Genomic DNA, 24,637 nt, shown 5'->3' with positions numbered 1-24,637 from the left:
AGGCAACTTCCAGTTTTCAGACTTGTAAAGGAAAATAGCCTCTACTAGGTTTGCCGATTAAACTGTTAGCTGAGTATTGCATTAATAAGCCCAGTAGGAAGTCAATCCTATCCTTATTAGCAGAGCTAAACACTTTATCTTTTCTTACAAAAGAATGCAGACATTCATGTTGAAAGATAAACAGGAAATAGATGAGCACACACCTGGGTCTGAAGCGGAGGAAGCTGACCCTTCGGGATCTAAGAATCAGGGATCCCATGGAGCATACTATACTTTAGAGGTTTCCATGAACATTCAGTTCAAAAATTGAACTTAAAGTATAGCAGCCTCAGAAAATAAACACTGCACAAACAGTTCAAGGGATCCAATTTACCAGCAAGCAAAAGACCAAGGAGTGAAAAGCAAAACTAACAGTGAAATGAGATAATTAATGAGAAAATGAAAGGACTCACAAGTAAGGATATAAAGCTAAGGGACTTGAAAATCAATCCTCAGTGGGTTAAAAATATAGTCTGTAAGACCCACACCAACCTCTAAAGCTGAGGTCTACATTTACACTGTTTGCTGCTATTGTGCCTCACCAAACACAAGCCTGACCTAAAACCACAACTATATCCCCCAATATCATTTGGCCTTTTGTAATAATTTAATTACAGACAATTTTCATTCCCATACATATGCGAGGGCCTGTGGCAGAGGCAGGGGCTGAGCAGTGAGCACCCTCCACCACACTGGAAAGTTGGCGCCTGTAGCTCCAGCCCCGGAGTCGGTGCCTATAGAAGGAGCTGCATATTAACTTCTGAAGAGACACATGTGGCTCCGGAGCCACAGGTTGGCCACATCTGCTCTATAGGTCTAACAACATCCTGTTTAAAGATATTTTAAACTTGATTCTTCTTGGAAGTTCCCAGCCCTCCTTTCTGACTGTGAAGACTGTAGGTGCTTAAAGGCAGCTGGATGTATGGGGTTATTAAAATCCCCCCTCAAAAAACCCACAAACAAACAACATTTATAGGAAGACCGGGTAGTGGGTGATTATTTAAATGGTGTTTGAATGCAGTTCTGCCTAAAATGCAACCTTCTCCATGCAGTTTCCAATCAAAAAGGTATATTTATGTGTTCATACTAATAGTCCTGTATCTGTGCTTAAAAGAGCAAGATCCTCAGTCCTTCTCACATAGCACTATAGATTTGCTTTGGTCTTTTTGAGTTGTTTGAATTATGTATGCAATATACACAATTCAATTTTAAAGAACTGCAAAAAAGGTGAGCAATAAACTTGTCTGTCTTAATTCTCCCTGTGACATTCACTTATCAATTCTGTATGAAGTTGACACAAAAGTCAGTAAGTAGTGATCCAAAAATATCTGGCAATGACCTGTGGAGCCTGGGAACAGCATGAGACTGCTTTTGCCTGTAGCCTCACAGAATCTTACTAGTGGCTCAACTTTCACAGAATTCTGCAAACCTCAAAAGGAAGCACATGTGGTGCCAGGTTCAGGGTGCTTGTGTGCTTTGGTGTTCAATGAGAGTTCCTTACAACTCTGATCTTTTAAAAACTGCACTTTTAGGGTAGCCTTAATAAAGAAAAGGTGTGCTACTCACTGAATGTTCGGATAATGTCGCTTGGACTGCTGGATAAGCTGGATCCATAGGAATTCGCTGCTCTGATTGCAAATTGGTACTTGGTGTTTGGAATAAGTCCTTTTAGAACCATGGATTCCATCTGGATCTGCTCTTTTATTACTGTCCAGTTGCTGTCAAGGTCTGGCCTAGGATTAAAAACAAGATCATAAATAAGCATAGTTAGCTGTACATATTAATTGCCTTTAAACTGTCCAGAAATATACAAAATAATGAGGAAGGAAGTACAAAGGGCAGGGGAAGTGGGCCGGGCAGAGCCGGGGCCTATAGAGAGTCAGAGCCATTCGAGACCTCTCTCCTCCTTGCCCCAGGAGCCGAGAGCTCTATTTTACTGTTGGGCTGAGGCTGCAGTGTCTGTAAAGATGGTGGGAAAGAATCACAGGACTGCAAGGAACCTCGAGAGGTCATCTAGTCTGGTCCCCTGCACTCGTGACAGGACTAAGTATTATCTACAGTAGACCATCCCTGACAGGCGTTTGTCTAGCCTGCTCTTAAAAATCTCCAAAGATGGAGATTCCACAACCTCCCTAGGCAATTTATTCCAGTGCTTAACTACCCTGACAGGAAGTTTTTTCTATCCAACTTAAGATGCAATTTAAGCTAATTGCTTCTTGTCCTATCCTCAGAAGTTAAGGAGAACAATTTTTCTCCCTCCTCCTTGTAACAGTCTTTTATATACTTACTATGTCCCCTCTCAGTCTTCTCTTCTCCAGACTAAACAAACCCATTTTTTTTCATTCTCCCCTCATAGGTCATGTTTTCTAGACCTTTAATCGTTTTTGCTGCTCTTCTCTGAACTTTCTCCAGTTTGTCCACATCTTTCCTGAAATGTGGCACCCAGAACTGGATAAAATACTCCAGTTGAGGTCTAATCAGCATGGAGTAGAGCGGAAGAATTGTCATGTCTTCTTACAACACCCTTGCTAATACATCCCAGAATTAGGTTTGCTTTTTACAAGTGTTATACAGTTGACTCCTACTTAGCTTGTGATCCACTATGACCCCCAGATCCCTTTAACTGTAAATAACCACTGTAAATAAAATTGCACACAATGCTTTACCAGAAAGTCTTCAAGCTGTTTGTGGGGCTAGAAAGTACGTAGAAGCGAGTCTGCACACCACAGTGGAAAGCATTTACTCATGAAAGTTGCTCTATTAAAGCCTCATGTGAAGTAATGCTACTCATGTGAAGTAATGCTACTCAGCATAAGTAAGGGTGGTAGAATCAAAAACAGTGTATGCGGAAATTTTTTTTTCTAATTTTTCATAATTATTATGAGATCATTTAGAGGCCTGTTTCTCAATTCAAGTGTGCTATATATTTCCCCCCTTCTTTTCCTAGCCTTTTGTATGGATTTTGTGAGCACAATTTTCAAATGTGGATATCTTAATAGGACATTCAAATACTACATTTGAATCTACAGTGTGGCACTTTGGCACATCAGGCAAAATTCTGATCTGTTTAGTAAAATTTTGCAACTTGATGTCAATGGAGTTACTCCTGACTCACACTGGTGTAACCACGATCAGAATCGAAATTGAAAATGATTGTTTTGCTTTATGATTAAGTGTCCATTAACAAGTCTCCATTGGAAAACTGGGGGTCAAATTCTTCTCTCAGACACATCAGTGTAAATCTGGAGTAATAATGGTGGGAAAGAAAAATCTGTTCTAGGTATGTGGAGTCAGTAACAAGTAATACAATTCCCATCATTGCTCCTAGGAGATGGCTAGTTAAATCTTGAATCATACTTAAGGCTGCGATTATTTCATGGAGGTCACAGAAGTCATGGATTCCGTGACTTTCTGCAACCTCCATGACTTCCGCAGCGGTTGGTACAGCTGACTTCAGAGCTGCATGAGAAGCTGGCCCCAGGGCCAGCTTCTCAGGCACCCCATGGCCAGCTGCACCTGCCACTGCTGGAGCAACCTGGGGCCAGCTGCTCCAGCAGTCCCCAGGGCCAGCCACACCGGCCAGCCACACCGCAGACAGTTGGTTCCGGGGGCTGTACGAGCAGCAGCTGGTTCTGGGGACCGCGCTGGTTCTGGGGACCGCATTCAGGCGACCCCGGGGAGTGCCTGAGCAGCTGGAGTGGCTGACTCCGGGGACCGCCCGAGCAGCAACAGTCCCTGTGCGGATGGAGCAGCGGCTCCAGGGGTGCCCGGAGGCCGTCCGGAGAGCGGTCCCCAGGAGCAACTGTCGGGGGCAGTCAACACGCAGCACTGGAGCAGGGCCTCCCCCAGCAGGAGCACCAGGGCCTCAAAAGTAGAGATCTAGTGAGGGGAATTTTTGGTAAAAGTCATGGACAGGTCACAAGCTAAATTCCCTCTAATCTGCGCTACTGCACAGCTACCTATTAAGCCCCGCACAGGGGCTTAGGGCTGCAGCGGGAGAGATGCCTCTTCCCCAGCACGGATCTGACTGGACTTGCTGTGGCCGGGGGAAGAGGCGTCCCTCCCACAGCCCCAACTCAGCCCCGCATGGACCTGCCCCGGACTTGCCATGTCCAGGGGAGAGATGCCTTCCCCCAACCCCCAGCCCAGGTGCAGCTGCAGGGAGAGAGAGCTGCAGGGAGTCCTCTCTCCCCGCCGTAGCCCCCGAGCAGCCTGCACTCCAAACCCCTCATCCCTGGCCCTACCCCAGAGCCTGCACCCCCAGCCAGAACCCTCACCCACCCACACCCCAACCCTCTGCCCCTCATCCCCGGCCCTGAGTCCCCTCCCACATTCCAAACCCCTCGGCCCCACCCCCACCACGAGATTTATTATGTGAACCAATATGGAGGTGATGTGTCACACATCACCTCCATATTGGTGCACATAACAAAATTCATTCTGCACATGCGTGGGAAAAATTAGAGGGAACACTGGTCACAGGCCATGAATTTTTATTTATTGCTCGTGACCTGTCCATGACTTTTACCAAAAATACCTGTGACTAAATCTTAGCCTTAATCATACTGAAAGCAAAAGCCAAATCCTGCTTGCCTTATTCGTATGAACAGACCAGCTGAAATCAGTGGGATCATTCACTTGAGAATACGGCCCAAACAAAAGTTCCAGAGAAACTAGATGTATTAACATTTATATGTAATGAATTTTTTTGGAAGGGAAGCATGCATTGCATCTCCCTGTTCTGTAATTGACCTTAGGGGAGCTAGTCTGATATTTTGACACAGTCCCCACTCTTCATAAGAGTTAACTTGTACCACAAAGAGAAAACATAATGGAAGGAAGGAAGTAAACAAATGTAAAAACCCAGAAATTTAAACATAAAGCCAGCTCAAAGAAACTCAGATTAAAGTATCTGAAAATAAAAAAGGGAAAGAAATGACCTTCAAAATAAAATTATCCTGGTGTCCTTTACTAAGATGTCCTTCTGATATTTATTGCAGGAAATAACCTCCAAGTGCTCCCTGAATCTACTATTGTTTACAGAGGACTAGCTGCAAATATCTCCAGCAGTCTTCTAATGAAAATTATAGCACAAAACAGGCATTTTGCATTTCTTGTTTATTTGTAACTGCAGGGAACAGAAAGTTACCCTACGTTTTATTAGTCAATACAAGATTTATCGAATTATCCAGGCTTTTATGTCTTTTGTGCTAGAAGGGTGGGTGCATTAATAAAGCAAGAGTTTGCAACTATTACCTGCATCCTGCTTAGGGCATAACCCAAGAGCTGGCAATGTGAATATTTGATTGTCTCACTGGGTGCCGCAAGGAGAAATCAGTTAAAAAAATTAAAAAATAAACCCTTCACAGAAATGCACAAGATGTGACGATTCAGCTAAAAATATTGCTTTAAATCCATCTCAATAGCACGTTTATCATGTTAGACAGGGAAGCCAAAAGAAATTTCCTCTAAGCAAGAAGCAGGGGGAAGCCTTGGAAACGATAACCAGTTCCCCACTCTACTTTCCATGCCTGGGCCAAATGACCAAAATGAAAACACGCAACATTTTTCAAATTAAAGAGTGCTGATGCCTTTTCTTTATATACTTCTCAATAGCAATCTCAGTTTTCCAGTACAAGTCTCATTTGATCTAATAATAATACAAATAATTCCTGCCAATTAAAAATAGCCTTGTGGATATAATACAATGGATATAGCTACCATATGCACCAGAACGGGAATACACACATCTAAAAGGAGAAACCATGTGGAGACATAGCTTGCTGAGAGTGGATTGCAGAGATATGTTCAGTCTCCAAAGATCCTAGGCTACTGTTGACTTTTTCTAATTGCCTTTTGCAGGCCTTCCTTCCAGAGAAACAATAACAGAGGAAGAGTCTTCAAAACACTAAATGTATGCAGTTAAAAACAGAGAGATTTATCACTTGACCTTTACTTTCCAGCCTGTCCTTTGTATTAACAAATCAATACAACATGATAAAATGGCAAACAGATGGATAGAGAAACATTTGTGATAAACTCAGCTCACTATGTTTAGTGAGCCAACTTCAATGTTTTCTTGTTCTTTGGGGTTTAGAAATGTCCTACATAAAAGTTCAGTTTATGTCAACTTTTACATCAGTAAGGCTCACTGAGAGAGTAATCAGTTCTACACAGTGATGAGCTGCCAAAAGGTGAAGAACCGGTCCCTTCACTTGCTCCGGGTCTTCGGCAGCACTGAAGGACCCGCCGCCGAAGTTTCATCGAAGACCCGGAGTGCCGCCGGATGAGTAAAAATTGCCTAAAGTTAACCATGTGCTTAAGAGTTTTCTTGTTAAAGCATTCAAAAGCTTTCTAGTTGCCTCACAGCACACTGTCTGGTTCCTTGTATTCTTTAACAACCGGTTCTAAACCGGCTTCAAAATTTAACAACCGGTTCACGTGAACTGGTGCGAACCGGCTCCAGCTCACCACTGGTTCTACAATCACTTCACACAGCTATGTTTCCTTTCCCTTGACACACTGGGAATAGCCCTCTGTGCTACAATACTGTGTATAAATCTGACCCTCATCAGAGAGCTCAATACAATATACCTGTCTATGAGGAAACCAGAAGACTTAGAGGGCCATTTTCTGCTCTTAAGTTACAGCAGTGCAACTCCAAAGCAGTGTATGGAGAAGCATGGTGTAACTGAGTGCAGAATTTGGCCAACATGAAGAACAAAGTCAAACAGAGATGTTTTAAAATATAATAAGCCACATGGTACAAATCAGTAGGATTGGGCAGATTTCACTAAGAGCTGAATTTTGTCCTGTGCGTGTGTCTAACTTTTGTGTTGCTACTTTATAACATAATCTAATGTTTGATTGAATTTTAAAAAAGAAACCTTTGAACTGTAAAGAACTACAAATTCATAAAAAGAAAAGGAGTACTTGTGGCACCTTAGAGACTAACAAATTTATTAGAGCATAAGCTTTCGTGAGCTACAGCTCACTTCATCGGATGCATTTTGCTCTAATAAATTTGTTAGTCTCTAAGGTGCCACAAGTACTCCTTTTCTTTTTGCGAATACAGACTAACACGGCTGCTACTCTGAAACCTACAAATTCATAAGCACTTGAACTTTCTTTTTAAGTGAGCTGGGAATAATTTAGTAGAATAAAACATCTGCTAATAATCCAAATTTTATAGTTCTCAGCCCTTTTAAGCCATGTTTTTACTTCGCCCAAGTAACAAGCACAGACCTGCAAAATATTAGTTGTAATGCTCCTATACACAGTAAATAAACAAAAATTATAGGGAACTCATATTTGCCATGAAAAAATACTCTACATATGAGCAAAAAGAAAAGGAGTACTTGTGGCACCTTAGAGACTAAAATTTATTTGAGCATAAGCTTTCGTGAGCTAGATCACTTCATCGGATGCATTTGGTGGAAAATACAGAGGGGAGATTGATATACACACACAGAGAACATGAAACAATGGGTTTTATCATACACACTGTAAGGGGAGTGATCACTTAAGATAAGCCATCACCAGCAGCGGGGGGGGGGAGGGGAGAAGGAAAACCTTTCATGGTGACAAGCAAGGTAGGCTAATTCCAGCAGTTAACAAGAATATCAGAGGAACAGTGGGGGGTGGGGTGGGAGGGAGAAATACCATGGGGAAATAGTTTTACTTTGTGTAAGGACTCATCCATTCCCAGTCTCTATTCAAGCCTAAGTTAATTGTATCCAGTTTGCAAATTAATTCCAATTCAGCAGTCTCTCGTTGGAGTCTGTTTTTGAAGTTTTTTTGTTGAAGGATAGCCACCCGCAGGTCTGTAATCGAGTGACCGGAGAGACTGAAGTGTTCTCCAACTGGTTTTTGAATGTTATAATTCTTGACGTCTGATTTGTGTCCATTCATTCTTTTACGTAGAGACTGTCCAGTTTGACCAATGTACATGGCAGAGGAGCATTGCTGGCACATGATGGCATATATCACATTGGTAGATGCGCAGGTGAACGAGCCTCTGATAGTGCGGCTGATGTGATTAGGCCTTATGATGGAGTCCCCTGAATAAATATGTGGACAGAGTTGGCGACGGGCTTTGTTGCAAGGATAGGTTCCTGGGTTAGTGGTTCTGTTGTGTGGTGTGTGGTTGCTGGTGAGTATTTGCTTCAGATTGGGGAGCAGTCTGTAAGCAAGGACTGGCCTGTCTCCCAAGATCTGTGAGAGTGATGCGTCATCCTTCAGGATAGGTTGTAGATCCTTGATGATGCGTTGGAGAGGTTTTAGCTGGGGGCTGAAGGTGATGGCTAGTGGCGTTCTGTTATTTTCTTTGTTGGGCCTGTCCTGTAGTAGGTGACTTTGGGGTACTCTTCTGGCTCTGTCAATCTGTTTCTTCACTTCAGCAGGTGGGTATTGTAGTTGTAGGAATGCATGATAGAGATCTTGTAAGTGTTTGTTTCTGTCTGAGGTGCTGGAGAAAATGCGGTTATATTGTAGCGCTTGGATGTAGACAATGGATCGAGTGGTATGATCTGGATGAAAGCATGACAAATGGGAATGAGGATATAGAGGTAGATATTACCATATCTGAGGTAGAAGCGAAACTAAAACAGCTTAATGGGACTAAATCGGGGGGGCCAGATAATCTGCATCCAAGAATATTAAAGGAATTGGCACCTGAAATTGCAAGCCCATTAGCAAGAATTTTTAATGAATCTGTAAACTCAGGAGTAGTACCGAATGATTGGAGAATTGCTAATATAGTTCCTATTTTTAAGAAAGGGAAAAAAAGTGATCCGGGTAACTACAGGCCAGTTAGTTTGACATCTGTAGTTGTAAGGTCCTGGAAAAAATTTTGAAGGAGAAATTAGTTAAGGACATTGAAGTCAATGGTAAATGGGACAAAATACAACATGGTTTTACAAAAGGTAGATCGTGCCAAATCAACCTAATCTCCTTTTTTGAAAAGGTAACAGATTTTTTAGATAAAGGAAATGCAGTGGATCTAATTTACCTAGATTTCAGTAAGGCATTTGATACCGTGCCTCATGGGGAATTATTAGTTAAATTGGAGAAGATGGGGATCAATATGAACATCAAAAGGTGGATAAGGAATTGGTTAAAGGGGAGACTGCAACGAGTCCTACTGAAAGGCGAACTGTCAGGTTGGAGGGAGGTTACCAGTGGAGTTCCTCAGGGATCGGTTTTGGGACCAATCTTATTTAATCTTTTTATTACTGACCTTGGCACAAAAAGTAGGAGTGTGCTAATAAAGTTTGCAGATGATACAAAGCTGGGAGGTATTGCCAATTCGGAGAAGGATCGGGATATTATACAGGAGGATCTGGATGACCTTGTAAACTGGAGTAATAGTATAGGATGAAATTTAATAGTGAGAAGTGTAAGGTTATGCATTTAGGGATTAATAACAAGAATTTTAGTTATAAATTGGGGATGCATCAATTAGAAGTAACGGAAGAGGAGAAGGACCTTGAAGTATTGGTTGATCATAGGATGACTATGAGCTGCCAATGTGATATGGCTGTGAAAAAAGCTAATGCGGTTTTGGGATGCATCAGGAGAGGCATTTCCAGTAGGGATAAGGAGGTTTTAGTACCGTTATACAAGGCACTGGTGAGACCTCACCTAGAATACTGTGTGCAGTTCTGGTCTCCCATGTTTAAAAAGGATGAATTCAAACTGGAGCAGGTACAGAGAAGGGCTACTAGGATGATCCGAGGAATGGAAAACTTGTCTTATGAAAGGAGACTTAAGGAGCTTGGCTTGTTTAGCCTAACTAAAAGAAGGTTGAGGGGAGATATGATTGCTCTCTATAAATATATCAGAGGAATAAATACAGGAGAGGGAGAGGAATTATTTAAGCTCAGCACCAATGTGGACACAAGAACAAATGGGTATAAACTGGCCACCAGGAAGTTTAGACTTGAAATCAGACAAAGGTTTTTAACCATCAGAGGAGTGAAGTTTTGGAATAGCCTTCCAAGGGAAGCAGTGGGGGCAAAAGATCTATCTGGTTTTAAGATTCTACTTGATAAGTTTATGGAGGAGATGGTATGATGGGATAATGGGATTTTGGTAAGTAATTGATCTTGAAATATTCAGGGTAAATAGGCCAAATCTAATGGGATATTAGATGGATGGGATCTGAGTTACCCAAGAAAGAATTTTCTGTAGTATCTGGCTGGTGAATCTTGCCCATATGCTCAGGGTTTAGCTGATTGCCATATTTGGGGTCGGGAAGGAATTTTCCTCCAGGGCAGATTGGAGAGGCCCTGGAGGTTTTTCGCCTTCCTCTGTAGCATGGGGCATGGTTGACTTGAGGTAGGCTTCTCTGCTCCTTGAAGTCTTTAAACCATGATTTAAGGACTTCAATAGCTCAGACATGGGTGAGGTTTTTCATAGGAGTGGGTGGGTGAGATTCTGTGGCCTGCACTGTGCAGGAGGTCAGACTAGATGATCAGAATGGTCCCTTCTGACCTTAGTATCTATGAATCTATGAAAGCTAGAGGCATGTAGATAGGAATAGCGGTCAGTAGGTTTCGGATATAGGGTGGTGTTTATGTGACCATCGCTTATTAGCACCGTAGTGTCCAGGAAGTGGATCTCTTGTGTGGACTGGTCCAGGCTGAGGTTGATGGTAGGATGGAAATTGTTGAAATCATGGTGGAATTCCTCAAGGGCTTCTTTTCCATGGGTCCAGATAATGAAGATGTCCTCAGTGTAGCGCAAGTAGAGTAGGGGCATTAGGAGACGAGAGCTGAGGAAGCATTGTTCTAAGTCAGCCATAAAAATGTTGGCATACTGTGGGTACCCATCGCAGTGCCGCTGATTTGAAGGTATACATTGTCCCTAAATATGAAATAGTTATGGGTGAGGACAAAATCACAAAGTTCAGCCACCCGGTTAGCCGTGACATTATCGGGGATACTGTTCCTGACGGCTTGTAGTCCATCTTTGTGTGGAATGTTGGTGTAGAGGGCTTCTACATCCATAGTGGCTAGGATGGTGTTTTTAGGGAGATCACCAATGGATTGTAGTTTCCTCAGAAAGTCAGTGGTGTCTCGAAGATAGCTGGGAGTGCTGGTAACGTAGGGCCTGAGGAGGGAGTCTACATAGCCGGACAATCCTGCTGTCAGGTTGCCAATGCCTGAGATGATGGGGCGTCCAGGATTTCCAGGTTTATGGATCTTGGGATTTCCAGGTTATGGATCTTGGGTAGCAGATAGAATACCCCAGGTCGGGGTTCTAGGGGTGAGTCTGTGCGGATTTGTTCTTGTGCTTTTTCAGGGAGTTTCTTGAGCAAATGCTGTAGTTTCTTTTGGTAACTCTCAGTGGGATCAGAGGGTAATGGCTTGTAGAAAGTGGTGTTGGAGAGCTGCCTAGTAGCCTCTTGTTCATACTCCGACCTATTCATGATGACGACAGCACCTCCTGTGTCAGCCTTTTTGATTATGATGTCAGAGTTGTTTCTGAGGCTGTGGATGGCATTGTGTTCTGCACGGCTGAGGTTATGGGGCAAGTGATGCTGCTTTTCCACAATTTCAGCTCGTGCACGTCGGCGGAAGCACTCTATGTAGAAGTCCAGTCTGCTGTTTCGACCTTCAGGAGGAGTCCACCCAGAATCCTTCTTTTTGTAGTGTTGATAGGAAGGTCTCTGTGGGTTAATATGTTGGTCAGAGGTGTGTTGGAAATATTCCTTGAATCCTACAATCCACTGGTGATCTTCCTAAAAACACCATCCTAGCCACTATGGATGTAGAAGCCCTCTACACCAACATTCCACACAAAGATGGACTACAAGCCGTCAGGAACAGTATCCCCGATAATGTCACGGCTAACCTGGTGGCTGAACTTTGTGACTTTGTCCTCACCCATAACTATTTCACATTTAGGGACAATGTATACCTTCAAATCAGCGGCATTGCGATGGGTACCCGCATGGCACCACAGTATGCCAACATTTTTATGGCTGACTTAGAACAATGCTTCCTCAGCTCTCGTCTCCTAATGCCCCTACTCTACTTGCGCTACATTGAGGACATCTTCATCATCTGGACCCATGGAAAAGAAGCTCTTGAGGAATTCCACCATGATTTCAACAATTTCCATCCCACCATCAACCTCAGCCTGGACCAGTCCACACAAGAGATCCACTTCCAGGACACTACGGTGCTAATAAGCGATGGTCACATAAACACCACCCTATATCGGAAACCTACTGACCACTATTCCTACCTACATGCCTCTAGCTTTCATCCAGATCATACCACACAATCCATTGTCTACAGCCAACCTCTACGATATAACCGCATTTTCTCCAACCCCTCAGACAGAGACAAACACCTACAAGATCTCTATCATGCATTCCTACAACTACAATACCCACCTGCTGAAGTGAAGAAACAGATTGACAGAGCCAGAAGAGTACCCAGAAGTCACCTACTACAGAACAGGGCCAACAAAGAAAAAAAACAAAGAACGCCACTAGCCATCACCTTCAGCCCCCAACTAAAACCTCTCCAATGCATCATCAAGGATCTACAACCTATCCTGAAGGATGACCCATCACTCTCACAGATCTTGGGAGACAGGCCAGTCCTTGCTTACAGACAGCCCCCCAGTCTGAAGCAAATACTCACCAGCAACCACACACCACACAACAGAACCACTAACCCAGGAACCTATCCTTGCAACAAAGCCCGTTGCCAACTCTGTCCACATATTTATTCAGGGGACACCATCATAGGGCCTAATCACATCAGCCACACTATCAGAGGCTCGTTCACCTGCGCATCTACCAATGTGATATATGCCATCATGTGCCAGCAATGCTCCTCTGCCATGTACATTGGTCAAACTGGACAGTCTCTACGTAAAAGAATAAATGGACACAAATCAGACGTCAAGAATTATAACATTCAAAAACCAATTGGAGAACACTTCAGTCTCTCCGGTCACTCGATTACAGACCTGAGGGTGGCTATCCTTCAACAAAAAAACTTCAAAAACAGACTCCAACGAGAGACTGCTGAATTGGAATTTATTTGCAAACTGGATACAATTAACTTGGGCTTGAATAGAGACTGGGAATGGATGAGTCATTACACAAAGTTTCAGAGTAGCAGCCGTGTTAGTCTGTATTCGCAAAAAGAAAAGGAGTACTTGTGGCACCTTAGAGACTAACAAATTTATTAGAGCATAATTTAAATTTAAATAATAAATAATAAATAAATTTATTAGAGCATTAGAGCATTTATTAGAGCATAAGCTTTCGTGAGCTACAGCTCACTTCATCGGATGCATCCGATGAAGTGAGCTGTAGCTCACGAAAGCTTATGCTCTAATAAATTTGTTAGTCTCTAAGGTGCCACAAGTACTCCTTTTCTTATTACACAAAGTAAAACTATTTCCCCATGGTATTTCTCCCCCCCCCCCACTGTTCCTCAGATATTCTTGTTAACTGCTGGAAATAGCCTACCTGCTTGTCACCATGAAAGGTTTTCCTTCTCTTCCCCCCCCCGCCCCGCTGCTGGTGATGGCTTATCTTAAGTGATCACTCTCCTTACAGTGTGTATGATAAAACCCATTGTTTCATGTTCTCTGTGTGTGTATATATCAATCTCCCCTCTGTATTTTCCACCAAATGCATCCAATGAAGTGAGCTGTAGCTCACGAAATCTTATGCTCAAATAAATTTGTTAGTCTCTAAGGTGCCACAAGTACTCCTTTTCTTTTTGCGAATACAGACTAACACGGCTGCTACTCTGAAATCTACATATGAGGTAACTCATTATAGGGCATTATTATTGTTATTTACATCCTGCTTCTTCCTTCTATTGCAATTGTGCCTCAGAACCGCAATCAGGGCCCCACTGTACATTGACAGCATTTCCCAAACTTTTGAAAGTTGAGCCCCCTTCAAGAAAATGAAACCAATCATGCCTTCAAATGACATGTTGTTATAGGCCTACTGTTCTTAGTTTATATATCTTCCACAGCCCTATGTTTCCCTAGTACACACACACACACACGTTTTCCAAAGATGTCACTGTTCATAATATGATACTTCCTCTCTTTTCCTGTATGGTCTGAGCAGTGACATAGTTAACAATATTGACAATAAAAGTATCATCACTGGGCACTTGAGTTAGCACTCACTGAAATGAATGGGGCAGTTCACACATCAGAGATTTTGTTTCAGGCTCTGTGCAAACTCAAGCAGTCAGCGCTGCATTGTTTACACTCCGGTTATGGTGTGAAAGTCTTCATTACAACAGAGCTGAGGAAAACAAACCAGAATTCCTCTTCCACAGGAAATTATAATATTTCAACATTCGTTTTCATCCTGTAGCAGGATGAAAAGTTGAAATCGTGGAAATTTTCAATTTGGAAGTACCAAAACATTTTGTTTAGACATTTCTATTTGAAATAAACATTTAGTTTTGGCTTGTTGAACCAAACTGCAACATGTAGCTTTGAGTTCATTTAACAGTGGACTGCATTCACCTATGGTGATATGGTGCCTCATAGGAGATGTAGATCAGATACCTCTTGTACCCTATGGAGTAGGCTCCCTGGTCAGACATCTCCCATGATGCACCCCAGTCATGTGATTCCCATGTTGTAGCACATGACTCAGTAAAAGGAAACCACAGGGAATCATGAGAGATGTAATCCAGCCAAGGAGCCTGGACCATAGGAGAGAATGGGGGCATGAAGCATCTGAACTACAACATCCATGAGGCACTGCATCATGAAATATTTTGGTTCAGTTTAACTGAAATATTTCAATTTGGGTTGAACTGACCTGAAATAAAATATTTTGTTTTGATTTTCCCAACAGAAATTTTCTTTTTTGTCAAAAATCAAAATATTACTGTGTAACATTTCAATTGTGTGGAAAGTGTATTTCCCATTAAAAACAATGGAAATATTTTCAGGGGGAAATTCCTGACCAGTTGTACTTCACTGTACATAACAGCTAGAATTTCTTTTTTTTAAAAAAAAAAAATGAAAGTGGAGACTCTGGAGAGCAACTGAGAAATCTGTCCATGCCTCCTCATCCAACTACTCTTTTGTGGCATGCAATACTTTATGAAACACTGTACAAACAATACAAACACAGTCCTTGTTCCAAGGACCTCGCAATGGAAATTCTATTCTATCTTCTGTGACCACAGAGGGCTCTCTGTGTGTCTGGACTATGCAGATTCATCAGCCATTTGACCCCACAATGCGGGGATGCACCAGGCACAAGGGTGACTGTTGTCCTGGCTCCACTGCAGCCTGGACAGAGGACTTTCCCATGGAGATTCTCACTGTGAATCCCCATTGCTTGGACTGCTCACCGGAAAGGATTTAAACGGATATGGAGTATGGGCGATTTCTCCTTGAGTTGAATTTTAAATGTGAGCAATGCTTTCTGTCATGAATTTAGAATAAGCGCTATCATATGCACTTTTTTTTTCTTTGCTGTAAATTATATTCTCTTTGCATCCATGGTTACAGTGAAGAATAGATAGCTGTTGAGGGATACAGTTTACCATATTATGTCCACTGAAATAATCTGGGCTGTTAAGTGACAATTCATTACTGCAATGGAATTACAGAAATGAGGAGTTCCATTTGAAGGGAATGGAACACCAAGAGAGGTTCATTTTGGTCCCAGTCCTCTTCTCAGCACCCTGCTCTGGGTGCTATGGAAATTAGGGTTACCATATTTGAACATTCAAAAAAAAAGGACACTCCACGGGGATTGGGGGAGATTTGCTCATGCCCTCCCCCGGCCCCGTTCCCGCCCTAACTCCACCCCTTCTCCGCCCCTTCCGCACCCCCATTCCATCCCCTTCCCCAAAGTCCCCGCCCCAACTCCATCCCCTCCCTGCCTCATTGGACCCCATCCCTGCCCCGGCCCTGCTTCCTCCCCTGAGCGCTCCGCGTTCCCCCTCCTCCCCCTCCCTCCCAGCCGTGTGAAACAGCTGTTTTGTGGCGCAAGTGCTGGGAGCAGGGGGGAAAAGCAGGCACTCTCTCGAGTGATCAGCTTTCGCTTTCTTTCTCGAATGATCAACATTCACTCTCTTTCTTGAATGATCAACTCTTCTTTGGGGAAAAATAATAATGGCAAAATCCTGGATGTTTTTAAATATTTAAAAATTCCTCCCGGATGGTGATTTAAGAACCAAAAAGCCGGACATGTCCAGGAAAATACGGACGTATGGTAACCCTTATGGAAATGCACAGGGGGAAGTGGGAAGGGAGCTTCCCACCAGACCAGAGCCTTTTCGCAGCTGTTGCTGTAGCCTCTAGTTTCCTGCACCATTCAGCTTTCCTTCTCCCTTCTGCAGGTGTCTGAGAGGAAAACAGGGGAAAGGCCCAGCTATTGACACTCCAGACAGAGCCTTACCCTCTGCTGCCAGCTGACATACCGTACAGCTCAGCTCCTGACCAAGCAACACATGTAGGCCTACTGCATAGGCCCTCCCTAAACTCTTGTTCCTACTTTGAACAGCAGAATCATCCTGGTTCACTGTTGATGCCTCCTCCATTGCTACCAGCAACAGGAAAAGGGGCCAGGTTTTCCCTATATCTGGAGATTCATATTAACAAGTGTCCTGTGCATCAATACTTCCAAAAAGACTGAATGAAAGTAGATGACTCTTTAGCTGCTCACTTATTATGTGATGTATGCATCTGAAATAGCGTTTTTTTGAGTACTGAAGATGTTAACCAAAATGTGTACTCTGATTAACTAGTTCCTCTAAAGTTGGAAGTACAGTTATGCACCCAATAGACTAGATTCTTTGAATATTTCAGGGAAAGTGCCTGATTTCAGAAAATTCAGTGGAGCTGAAAAGTGTTTGTGTTAGCTACAGGCAAGTCCTTTACAAAAACCCAGCATATCTGAAGCCCAATATTTTACCTCACACAGACATGCTACTTCTCAAAATATTCCTCAGCTTGAAAATTTAAAATAATTATTCCTGCAGGCATCCAAGAAAGAAGCCACTTGCCTGTTTAAGCCTACCAACTGTTTGATTACATATTCCTTAAGGACTGTACTGCTAACAGTAAGTAGATAGGTATTTTACAAATTAGCTCTAAATCAGACTCAGATATGCTCAAGTAATTAATGTATTGTATTTCCATGAGATTTTAATCCCAAAATTCCCACCTGGATGGAATGAAGACAGTATGGTTTCCTGTCTGTGGCAGACTCCCCCCGTGTTGCTTTTCTAGGATACGGGGAAGAAACTTAGCCCTGGGGGAGTGAAATGATTTAAACAATTTCATCATTTCTGCAGGCTTCTTTTACCAGCACAAGAGATTCACAATCCAAGAAAACCAGTGACATGCATAGAGAAGTACAGCTACTGATTCTGCAAAAACAGAGTATCGGATTGGAAGACTATTTATTTAAGACAAGGGTGGGGGGGTTGATTCAGAATACACTTTTTTTTTTTTTTTTTTTTTACACTGGTATAATCCCACTTGACTTCACTGGTATTACTCCTGATTGATATCAGTGTAATTTAGCCTTAAAACTGTATGCAGCAAAAGAAAATGCAGGTGAAGTGAAAAGTCTATCTCTATCTCTAATTGCTATTTAAGGCTTAAGGTTCACTGAACTTTCTCCAAACAAACATACTGAAGCATCCAAATGTAAGAGGGTATAATCCCCAAAACGACCAAATACATTGTGAGTTTTATTTTAAAATCTCTGACTAAACAATATTATCAAAACAATGTGCTGTTAGCAAATTCTTTCCCAAAGCCTGGAAACAACTACACACTGAATTTCAATTACTCACATCTCTTGATCTATAGAAGAGAATGCAAGTATGTACTCTGCAGCTAAGTAAATTTATTCAAGAATGCATTTTCAATGTGTCAAGTGGGGAATGGGATGCCTGGCTTGTACTTTCGCTAATGGGCCATAGGTATTACGAAGAGATGATGTGACAGGATGCACTTGCTCTGCACTGTTGGGGAAGAGTTAACCCTACATTGTGGGCTAAGGAAGCAACAATCCCTCAGGTCTACTTGGCATGCTCCAGTCGCTGGCGGGGGGGAACCACTGGAGATGAAGGACATACGTTGTAGGCTCCAGCCCCAGTTGCTGGGAACAGTGCAGATGGGGAACCCAGAGACAGCAGAGACGCCCAGACTGTAGCAGTTTGAATCACGGTAGGAAGCAGCCCAGGAGAATTAGACAGTGGTCCAGTTAGTGAACTGGAACTTTGAGTCAGCGTGTTTCGGTCGGACCCCCCGCTGATTTAGTGGCACATGATCTGGCCACTACCAGGGCTCTGGGCTGGGGCCCGGTGGAGAGGGAGGGCCTGGGCCCCCTTATCCAGCTGCCACCACCCCACTTTTTGTATGAAGAGGCCCCCCCTTTCCCGACAGAGGCCACTTGACCACTAGGCCTTACAGCCCCACAGATGGGGCAAACATAATGACGTTGGCCACTAGGCCTTACTGCCCTGCTAACAGGAGCAAATCTATTGACTTTGGCTGCTAGGCCTTACTGACATGCTAACAGGGGCAAAGCCATTGACTTAGGCCACTAGGCCTTGCTGCCTGGCTGAGTGGGGAAAATCTATTGATTTTTCTATTGACTCTGGCCATTGGGATGCACTGCCCCGCTAATAGGGGCGAATACATTGACTTTGACTATTAGGCCTCACTGCCCTGCTAATGGGGTAAGTATATTGACTCCAGCTATGGAGGCATAAACTCAGGTTATGTACGCCCCACCCCTACACCCAAGGGAAGATGGTGCGCACTCGCCCCCAACCCTGTCACAGATGCACATAAACTTTCAGCCTCCTCTTCGCAGGAGGAAGAATGAGAGTGAGAGAAGCACGAGTCAGAACGCAAGCAAATCCTTTTCTAACATTTCATGCTGAGTTAAAAGAAGGGGAGGGAGAGGGAAAGATTCAGATCACTATTATATTGGAAAAATAGGCAGTAGAACAATCTCCTGATAATTCTAAACCACAGCTAGCCTAACATAATGCCTATTAGACATCCTTTACTCTCATGTACTAGCTGCAAATGCAGTAATCATTGTGTCACTTCAAACCCACTAAACATCAGGCACTCTGATTTGAACACAAAGTATCACAGAAATTCAGAAGCAAACCTTCAGCATGGGGAAATCTTTTTCGTTATATCTGTGCTTTCTGGACTGTAACTGTGCTGTAGGAGAATCAATGTTTTGGGGGTTTTTGCAGTTTTTTTTTAAATTCTACAGCACCAAGCTCTTAAAAAAAAAATCTTTAGATGTGGTTTCCCTGATGAGATGAAGCATGAAAAAAAGATGTTTTGACCTCACAGCACACAGCAGTCCAGAGGCAAATCTGTCTTCTTGCCTAATAACTTTCAGTGAAACTAATCAACATATGTTTACTTAATGGAACAAACCAAAGGAAGAGAGACATATCAGTATATTGTGCCCTTACAATATGTGCAAACACAAACAAACAAGTAGCCTTGCATATAAATATGAATTTGCATACTAGCTTGGATAATTAGGTACTACAGTATGTTTGTGCATGCAAATACACAGTTGCAAGTGCAATTACACATAGCTCACCTCTCACATACTTCTTATAGCTGTAGATCAGGGACCAAACTTACTGACCCTCTGAGCCTCATACGATAATCTTTAGAAGTTCAAGAGCCACAAGAGACGAACAACCTTTACACACATTTTTTAAAAAATATTAGCATCCTACTTACTGTATCACGGCTAATTACTGCTAGAGCTAGAGGCCTTGTGGGTCTCTATTCTTGTCATAAGTCTTTGGAAATCTGGTTGATATGTTGTCAAGGCAGTAAGGAGGAGCTCGGTCAGATGTTGATTTGTAAGGACTGCATGATGTTTCGATTTTACAAACTTCATCACAGAATACAGCGATTCACAGCAGTATGTTGTGCCAAAAATTGAAATGAGTCGCACACTGGTCTTCTTGAGCGGAGGATACTTCATTCCTGGCACTTGCTTCCAGAATTGGATTGTAGACTGTGATTTATGCATAATCTTTAGAGCCTGGTCTTCCTGGAGTTCCAATAGTTCCATTTCTACAGTAGATATTTCTGTAACCACGGTTTTGGGAATCGGACACCTGTCATTGATCACATCAACCATGAATAGATTTACAAAAAAGGGGAAGCAGGATCTCAGCTTCTGCAACTCTTCAAACCTGGACTGACAGTCATTAAGCAGGCCTTGTAATTTACCTCTGTGATCTTCTACTTTGATTTCAGGGAATGCGTTTACCCTACTCTTGAGATGGAGAAAGTGGTTCAAGTCTCTTGACACTATATCTCTTTGCAGAAGCTTTAACTTGTTCTGGAAGCTGGAGACTGTCTGAGTAAGGTCAGAAATAATCTTATCCTTCCCTTGGAGTACCAAGTTGAGAGCTTGCAGAGGCTGCATAACATCAATGAAAAACATAGATCCTGCATCCATTGCGGATTTCCTTTTCTTCAAAGGAAAGCATTGATGGAGTTCCACAAATCTATTTAAGACATTTCTGGTTGATAACCACCTCACAATACAGCCGAAAGAGACATTGTTAGGTTTTCAAGATCCAGCTCTTCAATGAAATTTTTGAACTGTTGATGAGTCTTCTCATTTGAACAGATGAAATTAACAATTTCCAGGACTGTTTTTGTAACACTTTCATACCTGAAGTATCTGCCTGTGAGATGTTCACGACGGATGATGCAATGAACAGGGAGAAACCCTGGAAATTTAGGATCGCTTTTCAAAGTCTGATAAGGCCTACTTTTTTCCCCCCACCATTGCAGGTGCTCCATCCGTTGCAACACTGACAAGTTTATCCAGTGGTACATCGGCATTTGTCAATGCTTTGTTAAATGCATTTTTCATGTCAACTCCACAGGTTGTTTCTTTTAGAGCCACTAAGTCCAACATTTCTTCTTTTACAATTACATCCATGGAAACATAGCAAACAAATATCACTAGTTGTGGTTTATCTTGAATATCTGTGGATTTGTCGACAGCTAGTCTGAATGCTAGAGAATTCTTTAGATCATTTTACATCTTGCTTGCATCAGCACAGATCTGGGAGATCCACCTCTCTGTAGCGTGGTGCGAAATTGGAATTTGCTGCATTAGTTGTTGAAGTTTTGTGTTACTTTGATCTAAAATTGCAACCACTTCTGCAATATTCTTCTTAACAAATTCTCCATCACGGACGTTTTGCACGAGTAATATTCCATTCCATAACAAAACTAGCTTCAGTCGTTGTGTCAGCTTCCTTATGGAATGCCGAAAGTAGTATCTGTTGACTATTGAGATGTAATTTTAAAGTGGTTAGCTTATTTTTCCTTAATTCTGATCCAGGAGGATATTTAGAGGAAAAGTTATTGTGATTCGTTTCATAGTGATGTTTCAAGTTGCTCGCTTTGTAGTGAGAAAGCAATGCACTGAAGATAAGGCACAGGGGGATCTGCCACCTTTACTAGTGAATGCAAAATCTTCCTCCCATTCTGGCTGAAAACTTCAGTTTTCTTCTTCATACTTGCATTTCTTACCATTTGATGATGTCAGTGTCACCCACAAAATTAACATAGGGTTAACACTTCAATCTATAACTATTTATGAACAATAAACACAGCTTGTCTTGTGCAGCATGGAAAGAGATCATAGCAAATGAGGTCTGCAGAGGACTAGAGTGATGCAATTTCCTGTTATAATGAGCATGTGACTCTGAAGCTGGAGCCTAGGTGCCACTTGCAGGGCTGAAGCCCCAAGCAGCGGTGCCCTTCCTCCTGCAGGGTTGAAGCCAAGAGCACCAGCTCCCTCCCCCAGCAGGACTAAAGCCCCGATCCTTGGCTCCCTGTCCCCGCAGGGCTGAAGCCCCTAGCCAAGGCTTGCCACCCGCAGGGCTGGAGCCGCAAGCGCCGGTTGTCCCTGCTGTGGGGTGAAGCCCTAAGCCTCGGCACCCCCCCTATGGGGCTCGAGCAGCAAGCGCCGGCTCTACCTCCTCCTTCCCCCACCACGGGATGAAGCCCCCAGCTCAGTGAGCCACAGCTGACCCCTTAAAAACCGCACGTGGCTTGCGAGCCATGATTTGGCCATGCCTGCTCTATTATTATCTATTGCATGTTTTAGATAATTCATGATAGGATCTCCTTGAAGGTTTTCTAATAACTTTCCATAAAAACTAGGACGGTAACAGTAAAGGAGATCCATAAAGTAAAGAGCACATAGTGGTTTGAGACCTGCGAACTCAAGATACCACTTCGTCTTATATTCTTACATGACAGCTAAAATCAGCTGAGACAATTGAGCTGACAGTCCCAGCATTTCTACCTCTGAGGGCTGGGCATTTTCAGGGGAAGGCTCTTGACTCTGGAATTCTCTTCTTCCCTTGGGCGTGAGTTTGATTACTTTCAGAGCATGCTTCAAACCCTGTTTACTCAGGCTTTCCCCAGAGGGTGGGTATTTTCTTTAAGGTGAAGGGTGAGAGTTATTGCTGACTTTATATGAATTGAGATTATTTATTTTAAATTTTAACAGTATGTTTCAGAGAGAGAGGAGAGAGAGAGATAAATGCACTATACAAAATGAATGAATGACTAATGAGGAACATCTGCACTGAATCTAATAATATATTTTGAAATACATGTAGTGCACATATACTGAAATTCAGATTCCTGATTTACCTGATAAACTCCAAGGTGTAGTATTGGATTGGAGAACTTCCTTCACTGACTCCAGGTTTCCATGATAGCGCAACCTCTGAATCAGAAACTACTACGACCTGAGGCTGATAGGGTGGTTCAGGGGGCATGCACTTATCTAAGCCAAAAGAATGGCATGTAATCAGTATTAGAAAAGCAGACAGATTTTATAGACACAAAACTACACACACTCACTCCTCCCAGCACCGAGAATCAGATTGTTTTTTTACCACAAAACAATCATACTTGTAAAAATATTATGTTAAAAATATTTAAACTTAAGTACTGTACATAAATCTGATTTAGCTAGGATTCACATGCTGCATTGTAGGCAGGAAATATGCTAGAGGAAAGAGGTTTCTTTCTTCAAATGCCCTTGCAGGCATTTATAAAGGGTCCTCAAGGCCCCGGTCCCTCAGGTGGCATTTATTCTTTTAAATCTTTTAATAATGTTACTGACCATTTTGCCATTACAAATATAGCCTGCCCTCTGACATGAGCAACTTTGAGCAAAACAGAAATTTTAGCTCTTGCTGTGTGTTTACCTGCCAGCAAAATGAAATGTCTTGGATTAACTCTGCCCCAGCGGTTTCATAATGGAAAGCTATTTACACAGATTTTACCTTGGGATAAGGTTGTGATGTCTCTGGGCATGCTGGGTCGTCCTTTTCCTGCCCAGCCGTAAGATCCTACACTAACGCGGTGTGGAGTGTTTGGCTTTAAATCGCCAATAACAACATCCTGTCAGAGACAAGAAAAAGAAGATACAAAAAAGTAACAGATCTGTTTCATGTTACTGAAAATGACATTGTGTGCTGTGCTGCTTGGATGAGAGAATCCTCTTACATGATATTTTCCATGCAGGCCCCTAGGAAAATTGCAACAATGCCAATTCAGTACACAAACAAAACACACAAACAAGGTCATGTGTTTCCTGACAAGCTGTAGTTTTACCCCACAGGGATCTACAGAATTGACCTAGACCCATTTCTCAGCATAATTCTGAAGTCTGAAGAAAGTTTTTATGGAGCTCACAGTCACACACTTTGGCTGCTGAAATTTAAGTCACATACATTCCTCTCTTGAGCCAAATGCTGGAGTTCATTATCTGTTTCCACGGGACTGTAGCTGCTTCTGATGGTGAAGAAATGTATGATCTCTCCTTGTACACAGATCAGGAACCAATGGAAGTAGATGCCCCCTGAAATTTTCCTCCCACACTACTCTGCTAATGCTATCAAACATGACCTGAAATGAGTGCCTCCCTTTATGGAAGACCAAGAACTTACTTGTTTCTGTGTCACCATCACAGGACAGGTTAACCCAAAGGCAAAACTGTCAACTGCCATATGTAAGGCATTGCTGAGCTCTGCATATGATAATTTTGTTGCGTGTGATGCTGTTTAAGACTTCCAGCATGACCAAGTATTTAATCTCACTGTCTGGTCCATTTCAGAACATGTACTACCAGCCAGCTGGAACTATTCAGATCTCATATTTTGGCTCAGCCAAACATTAATAAAGATTGGTCCATGTGCAAAATTCAGACCCTGGTCAGAGTTTGGATCTCAAAAACCCTAGAAGTTGGGGAGCTCTTGGATATGGGTTTTGATTTGGGCCCATCTCCAATTGTTTCACTGGAAACCATAAATGACACCTCAAGTGATACCTCAGTTCCAAAGATTAACAAAAGTATTTACATAAAGGCAATAATTGGACTGGATGATTTTATTATATGAAACATTATATGTACATACACACACATATATGCACTTCTAAACAGTCATCCAGACATTTAATATATCACTCACAGTGCATGGGAAAATTCAGAGAGCTCTTTTCCCCTGAAGCTAAGAGAAACTTG

At 42.6% G+C, this 24,637-nt stretch overlaps 1 protein-coding gene across 2 annotated transcripts in view; it reads right to left on the bottom strand.

Moving 5' to 3' along the window:
* EGFLAM (EGF like, fibronectin type III and laminin G domains) overlaps positions 1–24,637 on the bottom strand; it is a 126,340-nt gene that overhangs the window by 70,232 nt on the left and 31,471 nt on the right. For both annotated transcript variants that reach the window (XM_038402550.2, XM_038402551.2), the window contains exons 5-7: positions 23,397–23,514; positions 22,756–22,891; positions 1,606–1,772 (exon numbers count right to left, since the gene is read on the bottom strand). In XM_038402550.2, coding sequence (XP_038258478.1) covers positions 1,606–1,772; positions 22,756–22,891; positions 23,397–23,514 — 421 coding nt within the window. The remainder of the gene's footprint in view (positions 1–1,605; positions 1,773–22,755; positions 22,892–23,396; positions 23,515–24,637) is intronic.

Source organism: Dermochelys coriacea, chromosome 5 (genome assembly GCF_009764565.3).
Source record: "Dermochelys coriacea isolate rDerCor1 chromosome 5, rDerCor1.pri.v4, whole genome shotgun sequence".
Taxonomy (NCBI): domain Eukaryota; kingdom Metazoa; phylum Chordata; order Testudines; family Dermochelyidae; genus Dermochelys; species Dermochelys coriacea.
This window is presented reverse-complemented; position numbering and strand designations above follow the sequence as displayed.